The sequence below is a fragment of the Canis lupus genome, chromosome 36, assembly GCF_011100685.1.
Source record: "Canis lupus familiaris isolate Mischka breed German Shepherd chromosome 36, alternate assembly UU_Cfam_GSD_1.0, whole genome shotgun sequence".
NCBI lineage: Eukaryota > Metazoa > Chordata > Mammalia > Carnivora > Canidae > Canis > Canis lupus.
In genome coordinates this window covers 11,583,727-11,599,307 of record NC_049257.1, presented here as the reverse complement: position 1 = coordinate 11,599,307, position 15,581 = coordinate 11,583,727, and the positions used below count along the sequence as shown (strand labels likewise).

At 33.7% G+C, this 15,581-nt stretch overlaps 1 protein-coding gene and 1 long non-coding RNA gene across 5 annotated transcripts in view; one reads left to right on the top strand and one right to left on the bottom strand.

Annotated features, from left to right (window-relative positions):
• The window catches only part of SCN9A (sodium voltage-gated channel alpha subunit 9), a 159,829-nt gene extending 148,943 nt beyond the window's left edge, over positions 1 to 10,886 (top strand). For all 4 annotated transcript variants that reach the window (XM_038584714.1, XM_038584713.1, XM_038584716.1 and 1 more), the window contains 3 exons: positions 1,503 to 1,607; positions 3,422 to 3,692; positions 6,430 to 10,886. In XM_038584714.1, coding sequence (XP_038440642.1) covers positions 1,503 to 1,607; positions 3,422 to 3,692; positions 6,430 to 7,619 — 1,566 coding nt within the window. In that variant the 3' untranslated portion in view covers positions 7,620 to 10,886. The remainder of the gene's footprint in view (positions 1 to 1,502; positions 1,608 to 3,421; positions 3,693 to 6,429) is intronic.
• Positions 1 to 15,581, bottom strand: part of LOC119867819 — a 70,782-nt gene that overhangs the window by 18,434 nt on the left and 36,767 nt on the right. The window lies entirely within an intron of this gene.

The following is a 15,581-nucleotide window of genomic DNA, read 5'->3' as shown; positions in this document are numbered from 1 at the left end:
TTCATTTAGATATTCATTATTTTTACTATTGAGACTTAAAGGTTGTCTACTCAATTAAGAAATCCTTCAGGTCAAGGTTCCTAGATCATTGGTAATTTCCTCAATATCTAGAATGCTATTATGTATAATGTTGACACCCATAGATTTATGTTGATATTTCCTTGTTGGAATAAAAAAAGTAGCTAAGAGTTTCATGAAATACACACACACACAGATATATGTGTTACATGTTCATTGTACAGTACCCCTTATCTACAGGGGATGTTCCAAAAGCCCCAGTGGATGCCTGAAACCACAGATAGTACCAAACTTTAAAAAAAAAAAAAAAAAAAAACACAAGTTTTTGCTCCTGCATACACCCCTACAGTAAAGTTTAATTTATAAATTAGGAACAGTGGAACAGTAAGAGATTAACAACAGTAACTAGTAATAAAATAGAATAGTATACTGTAATACAAATTACATGAATATAATCTCTCTCAAAATATGTTACTGTACTGTACTCACCCTTCTTGTGATGATGTGAGATGATAAAATGCCTACATGATGAGATGAAGTGAGGCGAATAATGTAGGCCTTCTGGTGTCACTTAGGCTACTCTTGACCTTCTGACAGCATACCAGAAGTAGCATTACCTCTTCCAGACCACAGTTGACCATGGGTAACAGAAACCATGGAAAGGGATACTATGGATAAGAGGGGACTACTGTTTTATTCCTTTTCTGTGCTAAAGGAATATGGCATTTGTAAATGAATACAAATGAATGTAAAACTATTTTTGCTATTGTTTATGCCCCTGTTTTTCATTAGAGTCCCAAATATTAGCCAAATCATAAAAAAAATCTTCAGTATTCTTATTTCTTATAAGCTTTCCTAATATATTTGTTATCTAGCAATAAAATGCCTTATGAGACAAGTAGCAGATAAAATGAAGTCTTAGCACATAGTTTAAAATAACACAGGTTACATCACCAAAAGAAAAATGAGCCAATAGTTATCATGTAATATGTATATATAAAATATATATGTATTTTATATATTATATATATACATATTATATATACATATTACATTACGGAAAGTGACAGGCCTATATCTAAGTAATTATTTAAGACATTTATTTTATAGATATGCGGCACATAATAAAATGCATCTTATTTCTATATAAAACATTTTTAACCTGTCTTAGTCATCTGAAAAAAGATCTAGACAGTGATTCTGGTTTTTTTTCTCTTTATTGGAGTTCAATTTGCCAATATATAGCATAACACCCAGTGCTCATACTGTCACAAGTGCCCCCCTCGGTACCCATCACCCAGTCACCCCAACCCCCTGCCCACCTCCCTTTCCACTACCCCTTGTTCATTTCTCAGAGTAGGAGTCTCTCATGTTCTGTCTCCCTCTCTGGTATTTCCCACTCATTTTCTCTCCTTTCCCCTTTAATCCTTTTCACTATTTTTTTATATTCTGGTTTTAACTAGGTTTATTTTTTATTTCTTTACCTTGGAGGTCAAGATATCTTTATGACAGAAGAACAGAAGAAATATTATAATGCAATGAAAAAGCTTGGATCTAAGAAACCACAAAAGCCAATACCTCGGCCAGGGGTAAAACAAACAAAAAACAACAAAACAAAACCAGTTAATCCTTAAACAACACAGGGGTTAGGGGTACCAACCATCCACACAGTTGAAAATCTGCATATCAACTTTTGACTCCCTAAAATCTTAACTACTAATAAAGTACTATTGACCAGAAATCTTACCAATAAACTGAAGTTGATAAACACATAGTTTTTATGTTGTATGTATTATATAGCATATTCTTACATAAGGTAAGCTAGAGAAAAGAAAATGTTATTAAGGAATCATAAAAAAGAAATACATTTATAGTACTATATTGTATTTATCTAAAGAAAATGTCTACATATTAGTGGACCCATGCAGTTCAAACTTGTGTTGTTAAAGGGTTAATGGTATATGTGTACATCTTTAATGTATAAATGTTCAAATTATTTTTAATTCATCTAGTTCTTAAACTTTTTTCTATAAAAATAAAAAGTAATTATATATGGTTTTACTTTTATATTAATTACACAGCTTACTATAAGTACAATGGCCTGTAGAGGATACAAATAAAATTTACTTTTAATGGAAATTTATTTATCTAAATGACTATTTTATGATGTAGTAATTGCTATTAGAAGGATGAAACTAACATGAAGATTTTTGAAATTGTGACAAAAAGCAAGAGAAGCAGTTGGACTGATCATAAATCTAAACTTTTTCCTACTATGAGGTCAAAGACCAGACTGGACTCAGATGGAAATAGTGAGTCTTGGCAGTCAAAGAATAGTTTATATTCCTCTAACAACTGGAGGAGAGGAATGTTTAAATGCATTATATGCATTTCAATTTATATTCAACATAACACACCTTGCCAAAGAGTTATCAATGAAGACAAAGCCAATTAGTACTCAGCTGGTTACATGAGGATCACTCAGCACTTTCTTTTTTTAAATTTTTTTTAAGATTTTACTTATTTATTCATGAGAGACACACAGAGAGAGAGAGAGACAGAGACATAGGCAGAGGGAGAAGCAGGCTCCACGCAGGGAACCCAACATGGGACTCGATCCCGGGTCTCCAGGATCAGGCCCTGAGCCAAAGGCGGTGCTAAACCGCTGAGCCACCCGGACTGCCCACTCAGCACTTTTTAAATGGACACGTTGCCAGATCTCAGCCAGACCTACTAAATCACAATCTATGGAATTGAAGGCCTGGTATTTAATTTTTTGCTTGCTCTACTTGATCTTGGTAGAACTCCTTAAAACTTTTCTGTGCAACTATTAAAAAGACTTTGAAAAAGCCTGTGTTTCCTGGAAAGCATAATACTAGCAGTGAGATTAAGAAAGGTGATATGGAAATACATATTCTGTACATGAAAGAGATAGGACAATATAGGTCTCTGATACCAAAGCAGTTATATCAGTGCAAGACAATGTAACACGTTAGTTAAAATAATATGACAAAGTAGAAATTTAGAGACATGTTATTTTATTAACTTGAAATATTCCAGGTAGTAGAGTTGAGGTTTTCTTAGTAAAAAATTACCTGTGACTATGGCTATTGATATATAACATACTGGGCTAGATGAGTTTAAAAGCAAATGTTGGTATACACAACCAACTAAAATCTGGCTGGTCTGGTATATACTGAAAGTCAACAACAACAGCAAAAGTTTTAATTTGCTCTGAGTTAGATTTAATTCAATAATATTCTAGAAATCAAGAACCTATGACAAGGATAATTTATGCAAGTTTTGAAGTAATACCTTTTTAAAATATTTTTTATTAATGTAATGGTTAATGGATACTTGCAAAATGTACTCTACATTCCATATAATTCTCATTTCTTTACAGAACAAATTCCAAGGATGTATATTTGACCTAGTAACAAATCAAGTTTTTGATATAACCATCATGGTACTTATCTGCCTCAACATGGTAACCATGATGGTAGAAAAAGAGGGACAAAGTAAATACATGACTGATGTTTTATATTGGATAAATGTGGTTTTTATTATCCTTTTCACTGGAGAATGTGTGCTGAAATTGATCTCCCTCAGACACTACTACTTCACTGTAGGATGGAACATTTTTGACTTTGTGGTTGTGATTCTCTCCATTGTAGGTAAGACCATTTTGAATCAAACTAAACTTCACATAGGCTCAGAGAAGCTTCTGAATTCTTGAATGTAAATTTACTTTTGAGTACATTAGTAAAATGAATGAATGAAAGAATCTTAAAAACAATACTAAATAAAACAGACCTCTGTGTCAGAATTCCTGGGTTCAAGCTACACGTCTCAAAGCTACAACTTTTCTATTTGTTAGAAGCATGTAATACTCCTGGATATTTGATCTCCAAGATTACTCTTCACAGAAGTAGCAACTGTGTCTGTATGTAGGTATGTAGATAGATAGACCTGTATGTAAGTAAGTAGGTAGAAAATCCCGTATGTAGGTAGGAAGACCAGTGCAGAATCTGAAATCACCTCTAGTTCTAGCACATCATGAGAAATGTCCCTTGATAGCCAGAATATCCCTGACCTTTTGTGAAAATTCTTTCTGAATTCAAAGCGAAGGTAAGATCTCAAGAAATGCCATTTTAATTATGGCTTCATACTTGGCAAGTCTATCAAATAGAATCATTTCTCAACCAACCCGTCTTGACCGTGAATCATAGTATGATTCTATGCTTCTTCTCCTTTCATTACCATAGCTGTTTCTCTGTCTTCTTGTTTTCTCAGTATCTGCACATTCCTTGCCCAGTATTTTACAGTTGCATTTATTTTTAGAATTACAAATTTTAGAGATTATGGAGATTGTTTAATACAAATTCAACTTACGGATGATGAAACAGGTGGGCCTAGAAAAGTTAAAGGTCATATAACCTAAAACTTCAATATTAAGTACCATAAAATTTAGAAGAGGCATTCAAAATCAACTTTTGAAAAAAGAGTACTAAGAAAGTATTGAGATATCAGAAAACAAATTAAATATGAATCTGTGATAACAAGCAAAATAGTAGAAGCATTCCCATTAAATTAGGAAGAAAAAAGAGCATTCCTCTACCACCTCTATTTTTATGTTGGCTGATGCAATTAGATTAGAAAACAGAGGGATACATGAGCAAATGATCTTCATCTTCAGATCATATTATGGCATTTTTTACAAATGAAAGAGAATCAACCAAAAAAAAAAAAATGAATTCAATTAGAGTTCGGAAGGTCCAAACTTTAAATCACATGTATTGATAGTCACAATTTTTTTTTATATGTGGACAAAAAAAATTAGAAAGTGGACCTAAAGAAAAATCTCATTTACATTTGCAATAAAAATAAAGTAAAATATATGGTAACAACTTTAATAAAAAATGTATAAGACTTTTATGAGGAAAGCTAACAGATACAAAAGAAGTCTTAAATAATTGAAAGACTTCTTATACTTGGATAAGAAGGCTATCACTATAAATGTGACCCTTTTTCAAATAAATCAATTTATAAATACAGTATTATTTATCCCAACAAGAATATCAATAAGTCTTTTTGCCTGGTGGAAATAATAAATTGGCAATACAAGTCTGAATGATTCTAAAATTTATATGGAAGAAAAATAAAAGTAATTTGCTCAGTAAACAGATCACATGCATCAAAAATTAAAGTGTAAAAAAATAAATTCAAGAAGAAATAGATTTATAACAATGAACCTATTTATGACACAAATTTGAGCTATGAAGGAAAACTAATAGACTATATAAAATAAAAATATTCTATGGAGAAAAAGCCACCACCTTCTCCCCAAATCAAAAAGGTTGAAAGATGAAACACAGGGAAAAATTGTATGTAACATGACCAGCAATGGATTGGCATTTTCAATAGAAAAATAGCCCTCCTAAATCAATAAGAAAATAGTAAATCTCAATAGAAAAATGGGCAAAGTACTTACCATGGCCAGAAAGAAAAAGTAAAAAATTACCAAGCAGCACACAAAAAAATGTCCAACTAACAAGAAAAAATGTGGATTTTTTCCCCTAAAATAAATGCAAATAAGTTATAATGAGATGCTTTGAAACATCAAAAGATTTTCTGGTAAAAATGATAACGAAAATACTGGTTGAGCATGTAGAGGATGAGCACTTTCATACATCACTATGGTGAGTTGTACAGACTTTCTGGAGATAGGTTTGACAATATATTAGAAAAATTTAAATATACTGTTTGATATTTTATTGATATATTGTCAAATCACGTTCATGTAACTAGAAAAAACCTACTTGTATATTCATCTCAGCCAAAAATATTGAAAACAACATAAAATTCTTAAATATTTAGTTATTTGACTAAATAGAACACTATGAAACTAGAAGAAATTGCTTTGTTGCCATTTGAATGGAAATATTTCCATGACATGATGAAGTGACTCATTATTAAAAGTACCAATGTAGCATAATTACATTCATTGACAAAGTGTGTGTGTCCTTGCATAGAAAAATATCTAAAGCGATACTCAAGAAAATAGTAATAACTATTGTAATTGGTGATATTTCAGGTGATTTATAATTTCCTTTTATGCATTTTACTGTATTGCTTAGATTTTCTACATGAGTAGGTATCACCACTATAATCAAAAATTATTAGGGGGGAAAAAAAAACAATGTCCACAAATTTAGTAAAGGGAGAGAAAATGTCACAATAGTAATTTCAATCATTTTCCTTTGCTCAATCGTTTGGTATGAAATTGTTTTCAATATAAAATGATAGTCCTGAAATCATAAGAGATAAGATGCCAGATAAAATTACTTAAAAGTCATGATTTTTAATTTTTAATTTTAATTGTTAAATTTCCATCCCCTTCTTCCTCACCAGGCATGTTTCTGGCTGAGCTGATAGAAAAATACTTTGTGTCCCCCACCCTGTTCCGAGTGATCCGGCTCGCCAGGATCGGTCGAATCTTGCGTCTGATCAAAGGGGCGAAGGGGATCCGCACACTGCTCTTTGCTCTGATGATGTCCCTCCCTGCCTTGTTTAACATCGGCCTCCTGCTCTTCCTGGTCATGTTCATCTATGCCATCTTTGGAATGTCCAACTTTGCCTATGTTAAAAAGGAAGCTGGAATTAACGACATGTTCAACTTTGAGACCTTTGGCAACAGCATGATCTGCTTGTTCCAAATTACCACCTCAGCTGGCTGGGACGGATTGCTAGCACCTATTCTCAACAGTGCACCACCTGACTGTGACCCCAAAAAAGTTCACCCTGGAAGTTCAGTCGAAGGGGACTGCGGGAACCCCTCTGTCGGGATATTCTATTTTGTCAGTTACATCATCATCTCCTTTCTGGTTGTGGTGAACATGTACATCGCTGTCATCCTGGAGAACTTCAGTGTTGCTACTGAGGAAAGTACCGAGCCCCTGAGCGAGGATGACTTTGAGATGTTCTATGAGGTTTGGGAGAAGTTTGATCCTGATGCCACCCAGTTTATAGAATATAGCAAACTCTCTGATTTTGCAGCTGCCCTGGATCCTCCTCTTCTCATAGCAAAACCAAACAAAGTCCAGCTCATTGCCATGGACCTGCCCATGGTCAGTGGGGACCGGATCCATTGTCTTGATATCTTATTTGCTTTTACAAAGCGTGTTTTGGGTGAAAGCGGAGAAATGGACTCTCTGCGTTCACAGATGGAAGAAAGGTTCATGTCAGCAAATCCTTCTAAAGTGTCCTATGAACCCATAACAACTACACTAAAACGAAAACAAGAGGATGTGTCTGCTACTGTCATTCAGCGTGCTTACAGACGTTACCGCTTACGGCAAAATGTCAAAAATATATCGAGTATATACATAAAAGATGGAGACCGAGATGATGATTTGCCCAATAAAGAGGATATGGTTTTTGATAACATTGAGAACTCAAGTCCAGAAAAAACTGATGCAACCCCATCTACTGTGTCTCCACCTTCATATGACAGTGTAACAAAGCCAGACAAAGAGAAATATGAAAAAGACAAAACAGAAAAGGAAGACAAAGGGAAAGATGGCAAGGAAAGCAAAAAATAGAGTTTCGTTTTTGATATATTGTTTACAGCCTCTGAAGGTGATACATTTGTGTTAATAAGACTCTTTTAAGGAAGTCTATGCCAAAACTTTTTTTTTGAAATATTCTTAAAGTCAGTGCGATGACTAGCTCTCATTCCTGAAAATAGATGGGCAGCATTGGCAGATGGCTATGTTTGCATTAGTAAATGATTCTGTAAGAATAGTACGAGTACTCTGTAGGGATTCTTGATTACAGCAAACAAAGCTGATTTGATTTTATTTGCTTTTAATACATCAGAAGACCATGTGGAAAATGCTCATATCCACTCCGTCATCTCTTCACGTGACTGTAAACATTCATGTTTCCTGTGCAAATACACACACACACATGTCTATCATTTGGATGTCTATAAAAGTATTTTACGTTAGCTTTGCAATGAAATGCCCTGACAGAAGGAACGGTCATTAGTAATGAAGGTTTAGTTAACACTTCTTGTTATTAGGGAGCAAGACTCTTCTCTGTGTACAGAAGTCGTTCTATATTTTGAGGTGCTTACATTTATTCTCTACTGCATTGGAACCAATTTTTATGTGCCTATACAATGACATGGGATTGAAAACATATGTAGGCTTTTCATTTCAAAAAATATTTGTTATTCATGTTGCTTCATAGACCACCCAGGATAAGGCTTACCTGTAGAGTATTGTGCTTCATAGCCTGCCTTTTAAAATACCCTCTTGTTCATACAGTAACCATACAAAGTGAAAAATTATTTTACATACATATTACATTCCTCAAAAGAAGAAAAAACCAAGGATGCTTAAGAAAAGAAGGAACAGAAGAAAGCTTTATTCATTTTTATCTTCACAATCTTAACACTGGACTGTGCTGCCTTAAAACATTAGTAATGACCCAACTCTTCATCTGTTTGGTCACAAATTTCTGCTTTCTCATGCACTATTGTCTGGTCATTCTTTAGCAGAAAGTAAAGTTGATATTTTCCTTTAATGAAGTGCTTTCTGATGTGCAGATATCTGTTTGATACTGTGGTACATGTTTGAGCAGATAGTGACTTGGGCAAAGTGTTTACTGCATCGCCTACGTACCATCCTAAATGTGTATGGCAAACTTTCAAGTCATGATACACGGCAGCCTTTCAACACAGACTTGTTTTGGTTTGAGTGAACATCAGTGGGGATTCTTGCCACCCTGCTCTCTTCCCACTAACATACTTGTCCTAATTTGTGCTATTAATTCTTTTCAATCTTTCTCTTTCGTCTTTAAATTGATGACAATATCACTTTCTCCTTAAAATTCTATGACTATGAGGTACATTTTATATCAATCAATAAAGTACCATGAGCTTGTAGCTTACCAAGCAAATATTCAATTTTGCTTTAGCTGCTGTCCTCCTACCAAGGATTATAAATCTAGTTTTAGAAAGTCCTTGTTGATAGTGGCTCTGAAAAGAAATGGCCATGATGCATTTTTTTTCATGAGTTTATTTCAAGACTATGAGATATTTCTTCTATCAAGTTACTTATGCATAGGCAAAAATCGAGTTACATAAGTAGGAAGTAATTTTATTTAGAAGATTTTGTAGGAGTTTTCAAATCAAGTATATATATCATTCATTTGCTTTTCTAAATTAAAAAAGAACATAAATTATATTTCTATAATAAATACAACCTATTTTTTGTTGTTCTGGTTAGTTAAAAATAAAGGAGGTTTTAAAATACCTACAGAAATGAAGGATATGGATAGACAAAGAAACACAGTTATGAGATAGAAACAGAGACATTTCCACAGAACTTCGTATCTCTAACGTTTTTAAATTGTGATGTATTTTACAACATCCATGAACATCTAACAACTTCTAGACATTTGTCCTAAGTTACATATGAAATTAAACCTAGGGCCAAAGATTCTTTGCACCTACATTTAATCATTCATCTTAGGTTATTTGAGCCTCTTTTTTATTTAATATGAAAGATACCATGCAGTGTTTTCCTAGACTATGTAGAGCATTGCATTGCATACCTGCTAAGCCTGTTGAAAATAGGTTTTGAAATTAGGGAACCATACAAAATATATTACATTTGTAAAATTTTTTAATACAGTAAATTGAGAAATTAATATCACCTTAGATTTAAATTCAGTCTCTCCTCATATTTTAAACCCATATAAATATAACTGCATTTTGCATATTTATATATTATGAAAAGATGTGTGGTGGACAGATTTATGTGTAATTTACTGTTCATGTTTTTACATTGCCTTATTTTTATGTGAAATAAAAATTACTGGCAACTGGTTCCTCAACAGTTTCTTCTTAGCATTTCAAAAAAAAAGTTACAGATTTGCTCTTTTCTCCTATTTCATGCTGAACAATACTTTTTTTAATATGACATAGTTAGGTTTTGTATAAATATGTTTTCCCAGGAATGTCTAGTTGTGACTTTTTATCAATTAAAAACAATATATGGAATTGAGAGCTTATTTAGTACTGTGTAAGCTTGAAGTAAAATTTGACTTTGCTTTTCGTGTAGGTTACTATTTGGTACTGATTATGAGATACCTCCAGAAGGCACTGTCATGCTAATATTTAAATTACATAATCACTGAATTCATTTCACTTAATGATGTGGAAAGGCAATTACACTGTAAAGTTTAAGTTAGCATAAAATGTAAGCAAACACAAACGGAAGCAAAAATTTGAACACAAATGCATACATACAATTTGGAGAATAGTGGGAGACTCTCATTTTGCTTTTTTGACTGTTACATAGTTTGCAAAAGATATAAGTGATATGTGGGCTGTTTCTAAATGCTGATTGTTGAAAACCTCAACCCAAAATGTTCAGCATGATTTTATAGATTTTTCATAGCTTTATTAAAAAGATTTAAGATAAAATGCACATGTAAATAAAGCAGTTTTAAATAGCAGTTTTGGAGAAATGTTACTGGAAGTAATGAAAGGAGGGCCAGCTAAATTAGAATGGCCAAGTAATTGGCCTGGATTTAGGACCTGTGTATAGAGACTACACATTTTTTTTAAGTATCTGTGGTTATGATGTAATATTCTTGAGGAAAATAATCAAGAATTGCTTCATAAAAATAAATGAATAGCCATGAATATAATAATGCTGTTTACATAGAATTCTGTATAATTTTCATACATCTGTGAATGCTCAAAATGTTGGAGTTTGTCATAAATTATATTGTAGTTATACTTGAGACTTACACATTGTAATAGAATGTTAAAATAAAAATCATTACAAAACAAAGTCATGTTTGCATGTATTTTCTGTTTCTGTGAGAATCATCTTTAAGTTCCCTAAATAAGTTGAAGCTACTAGTAGCTTTTTTCTTAAAATGGAAAGATGGATAGTTTCAAATGTCCTCCATAAGAAGTCTTCCAGGATAAGAATATGGAGATAAAGGATTAAGAGTTCTAAAGCAATTCATTGAAATCCACAACAGAGTTTGTTCAGACGGAAAAAATTGAGACAAGAAGTGAAGATATGCAAACATTTAGCCGCACGCTGACCGAATGCATCTTTTTCATGTAATAGCATAATTGTGTCATTGAGAGACATGTGTCAAGGCTCAGGTTCCAGACCTAGAAACTGTGTTTGGATCCCAGTTAAGCTAGGACTCTGAGTTTCCTGAATACATCATTTAAACTATATGTGACTCAGCATTCTTATCTATAAAATGTGGATAATTGTACTACCTCACCATATATGGTCACAGAATAGAATGAGAAAATCCACATGAAGCAATCAGAACAATGTCTGACAATACAAAATCAATAATTTATATTAGTAGTAGTAATTTGGCAACCGATTTGCCACTAAACACATAAGAGCTCAGGCTACCTCTCTATCACATAGGAGCACAATGCATTCTTCGTGGATATTAAATGACAATATTTCCTCGATTTTATATAACTTTGTGTAAACAAGGTATCCAAAAGAGTCTTACACATTTCATTGGCATGTAGAGAACATTTAGTGATGTAACGTATATACAAAAATATTTCAAAATTGAGCTATTTTGAGATTTGTGATTTCAAACAACATGCTAAAATGAGGAAACGTGCATATTTATAAAAGTTTAGCTTATTGCAAGAAAAAATGTGGAGGAGGTAGTTCTCATATTTAGCTAAATAGTCAATCCAAACATCTATTTTGTTTTAGCTGTGAACATCCAGTCCTGCTTTTGATTTGTAAATAAGGTGCACTAAGAATAATTGCTGCAGTGCTCAGCCATTATTTCAACTTTGTATGCTATTATAACAGCATATCAAAAGATAAAAAATATTCCTAGGGACCTCTGTACTGGTAGTTGTGATAATCACTGCAAAATAGAATTATAGTCCCTGCACAGCACCATTGTGCATCTTAACATAACTGATTGGCAATCACATAAAGTTCCTACAACAAAAGAATTAACTTCTTACTTGCAATAGATAACACTATACCATAATCCAAGCAGAATGAGCTGCGGAGTACATGGTAATCTCTCTCAAGGGAGGAGAGAATTGCATACTGGCCAGACCTTTGCTGCAATAGCATTTGATGCACACAGGAAGAGAAACATGAATAATAGATAGCTCTAAACAAGCAGTAGAGCAAACATGCTACACTATACTGCCTATAATTCCAAGTAGTGTAATTAGATACAAACATTAACAATTGATCTAAGAAAAAAGCCAATTTTAAGAGATTTAGGAGGCGCGTTTAATATTTTATTATGTGTTGTTGTAGCTTGAATCTCATTTAAAATATTTTTCAAAAACAATTGAAGTGCAACAAAGGAATAGATAACGCAATGGACAAAAATATATAAAAAATATTTAGGTCTTATTAACAATTTTAAAAACCTAGTTGACCTGAACAAAAATTACTCTCGTTCCAGATATCATACTTGCTGGTATATCCTATTTTTGGTTTTATTTCATAGAAGACGAAACATATTCCACTTAGTTAACTTCCACTAGCACCAGCTTAGAATGTCTTTATGAGCCAGTCAGGATAATGAGAAGCAAAGACAAAATCACATTACTAAATGGAAGGAGCCAATCTGAAGGCTACATACTCTACAAACAAGCAGGTTGGCTCCAGTGGGAATATTTCAATGTAGTCAGAACACACTGAGGTTTCATACTTATTGGGAATTTTAAATAGAGTTGATTTTAATGACATTAGTGGCCTGGCAAAGTTGAACTGAACACGACTAAAGAAAACCTTTCTTAATGTATTAAGGTGGGGGAAAAAAAGCAGTTCAAAGACAAGGCCTGAGAAAGACCACCAATAAATTGAGGGTACAGGTAAGCAGAGTTTTCCAACCTTCCTGAAAGGTCTCACAGATCATTTCTACCTTAGGTCTCACCACAGAGGTTTAGAGCTGCAGACTTTCACTGCCATCTCAGCCTAAGGCAACAAATCCAGAATTCAAAACTTTTCTGATTCTAGAATCTCTAGAAAGTCAAACTTAGCAAAATTTAGTGTTCAAAGAGAATGAAACATGTAGGAGTTTGCTATTCAAAACTTTTCTGATTCTAGAATCTCTAGAAAGTCAAACTTAGCAAAATTTAGTGTTCAAAGAGAATGAAACATGTAGGAGTTTGCTATTCAAAACTTTTCTGATTCTAGAATCTCTAGAAAGTCAAACTTAGCAAAATTTAGTGTTCAAAGAGAATGAAACATGTATGAGTTTGCTATTCATTATTCAGTATCTACCGAGCACCCTCAGTCTGCAAACATAGACAAATCCCTTCCCTCATGAAGCTTTTATTTGAGGAGGGACAAAAATTATGAGCCATAAATTACCATAAATATCGGAGATCATGTTAGATTGATTTTATCATGCATTATTAATCATGAATGTTATGTGTATTCGGTTATGTTTTATTGGATGTTCTATAATCTATGTTATATACAATTTTATTTTATGATACTTAATATCAGGATTCTTAACTCTCAAAGCTTCATAATTTTTTTGTCCAAACTTAAAAATAGTGGCTATATATTTTCTTTTACTGCGAATTTTTTACCTCTGGTCATTCATTCCAATGATTTACAAGCTGTTTTGACAAAGAAAATCACTCAGGAGCTAACTTTTGATTCCTAATAGTTAATCCACTTTTCACTGCTCTAAATGAATGATTTTTAAAAAATAGTCGAAGTAGTCATTTTGCTTTGGCACTTATGCCAAAGATTTGATGAAACAAAGACTAAAATTTATAGTTGAACTAAAAATATATGGTTCTGTCTGAAGCTTGGATATTATCATTGTCCTTGGTGTTCTCAACATTGAAAATTAAGAACAAATTTTGTAATAAAATGTTATAGATGAAAAATAGGTATCAAAATTCCACACAAAATTTTCTTTTTCCCTTATCTTTCTTTTCTTTCTTTCTTTCTTTTTTCTTTCTTTCTTTCTTTCTTTCTTTCTTTCTTTCTTTCTTTCTTTCTTTCTTTCCTTCTTTCTTTCTTTCTTTTTAGCAACTTAAAACTACAAACATTTATTATCTCGTAATTTCTGTGGTCCAGGACTTTGGAAGCAGTTTGGCTGGAACGTGAAGTTGCCACCTGGGGATGCAGTCATCTGGAGGCTTGAGTAAGGCTGAAAGATCTATTACCAAGATGGCTCACTGGCATAGCTGTTAGCAGGAGGCCTCAGATCCTCCCTGGCTGTTTCAAGGCCTTACTTCCTCCACCTGGATCTTTCCATTGGGCTGCTTGAGTGTTTGGGTCCCCAGAAAGCAAGGAGGAAACTTCACTGCCTTTTATGACCTACCCTCAAAAGTCATAATCCATCATTTTCACTGCATTCTATTCATGAGATGCAAGTCCAACACATGCTCAAAGGAGAGGCATGAAAGCACTTATTGAAGTGCACAGAAAATATGTGGACATAAAAATATTTTTTAAAAAATCAGTGATCACAACTACCAAACTTCTAAATATCAGACTCTCATTCTGACTCCCTTTACAGAATTCTCCTGTAATCTCCTTGAACAACTCAGTGCACATATTGGTTCTAGCTGAAGCCCTCAATTGAATCAGCTCTAATAAGAGAGAACTGGGAAGAAACAGAAGGGGGGAAAGCATTCGTTCATGATCATTTTCCTGCCTTACTTGCTTCCTTTAATACACTCATCTTACCCTAACCATCTTATTTAGACCCTAAATTCAGAACAAAGATTGATGACTGGTTTAGAGTCACCTAATTTGGCCCTGGCACTTGGGACTGAAAGAAAAGTTATCTTTATCTCTAAAGAGTCACATATCATCCATTTATTTTAGAGACAAATGGGTCTGCCTCCTACGAACTTCAGCCAGAACACCACTTAGAGCCGGGTTATGGGCAGAAAGGGATCTCTGGGACAGAGCCAGGGAGAACAAGAGACGCGATCTCCTTCAGCTCTGTGACACAAGCCACAGCCTCCATCAGAAATCTGAAGAATGACTGCGGTCAAGAAGTGAATTTTTTAGGCAAGCATATTTTAATTTTTTTCTTTGAAATAAAGTTAAAACTTCACTTAACTCTTATGCCCAGAGCCCAGGAGGGGCATGAATAGTTTGCTCTAAAGAAGCCAGTGCAGGTAGGGAAAAAACAAAGCCCTTGGAACTGCACAAAGCTGAGAAATCATCCTGGCAGCCTTTGGCATTTCTTTTCCCTATTGTCATTTCTTCCTGTCCAGTTGTTTCCTCCTGGAGTAAGAGAACTCTTTCTTTCTCCCCTGCTTCTGTCATCTTGGGAGCTAAAACCAACAAAACAAGCCTCTTCCTCTTTATAAGATCAATAGAGCAAATTGGACACGACATTGAAAGCACTTAAAGAAATCTAAGCTCTGTTTTTCACAGCGCAATACTATCTTATGCCTTTAAGAATTGCCCCAAAAATGTAAATATAAAATATATACACAGCAGCAGTAAGATCATGAGTTTAAATCTGTGACTTACTGACTA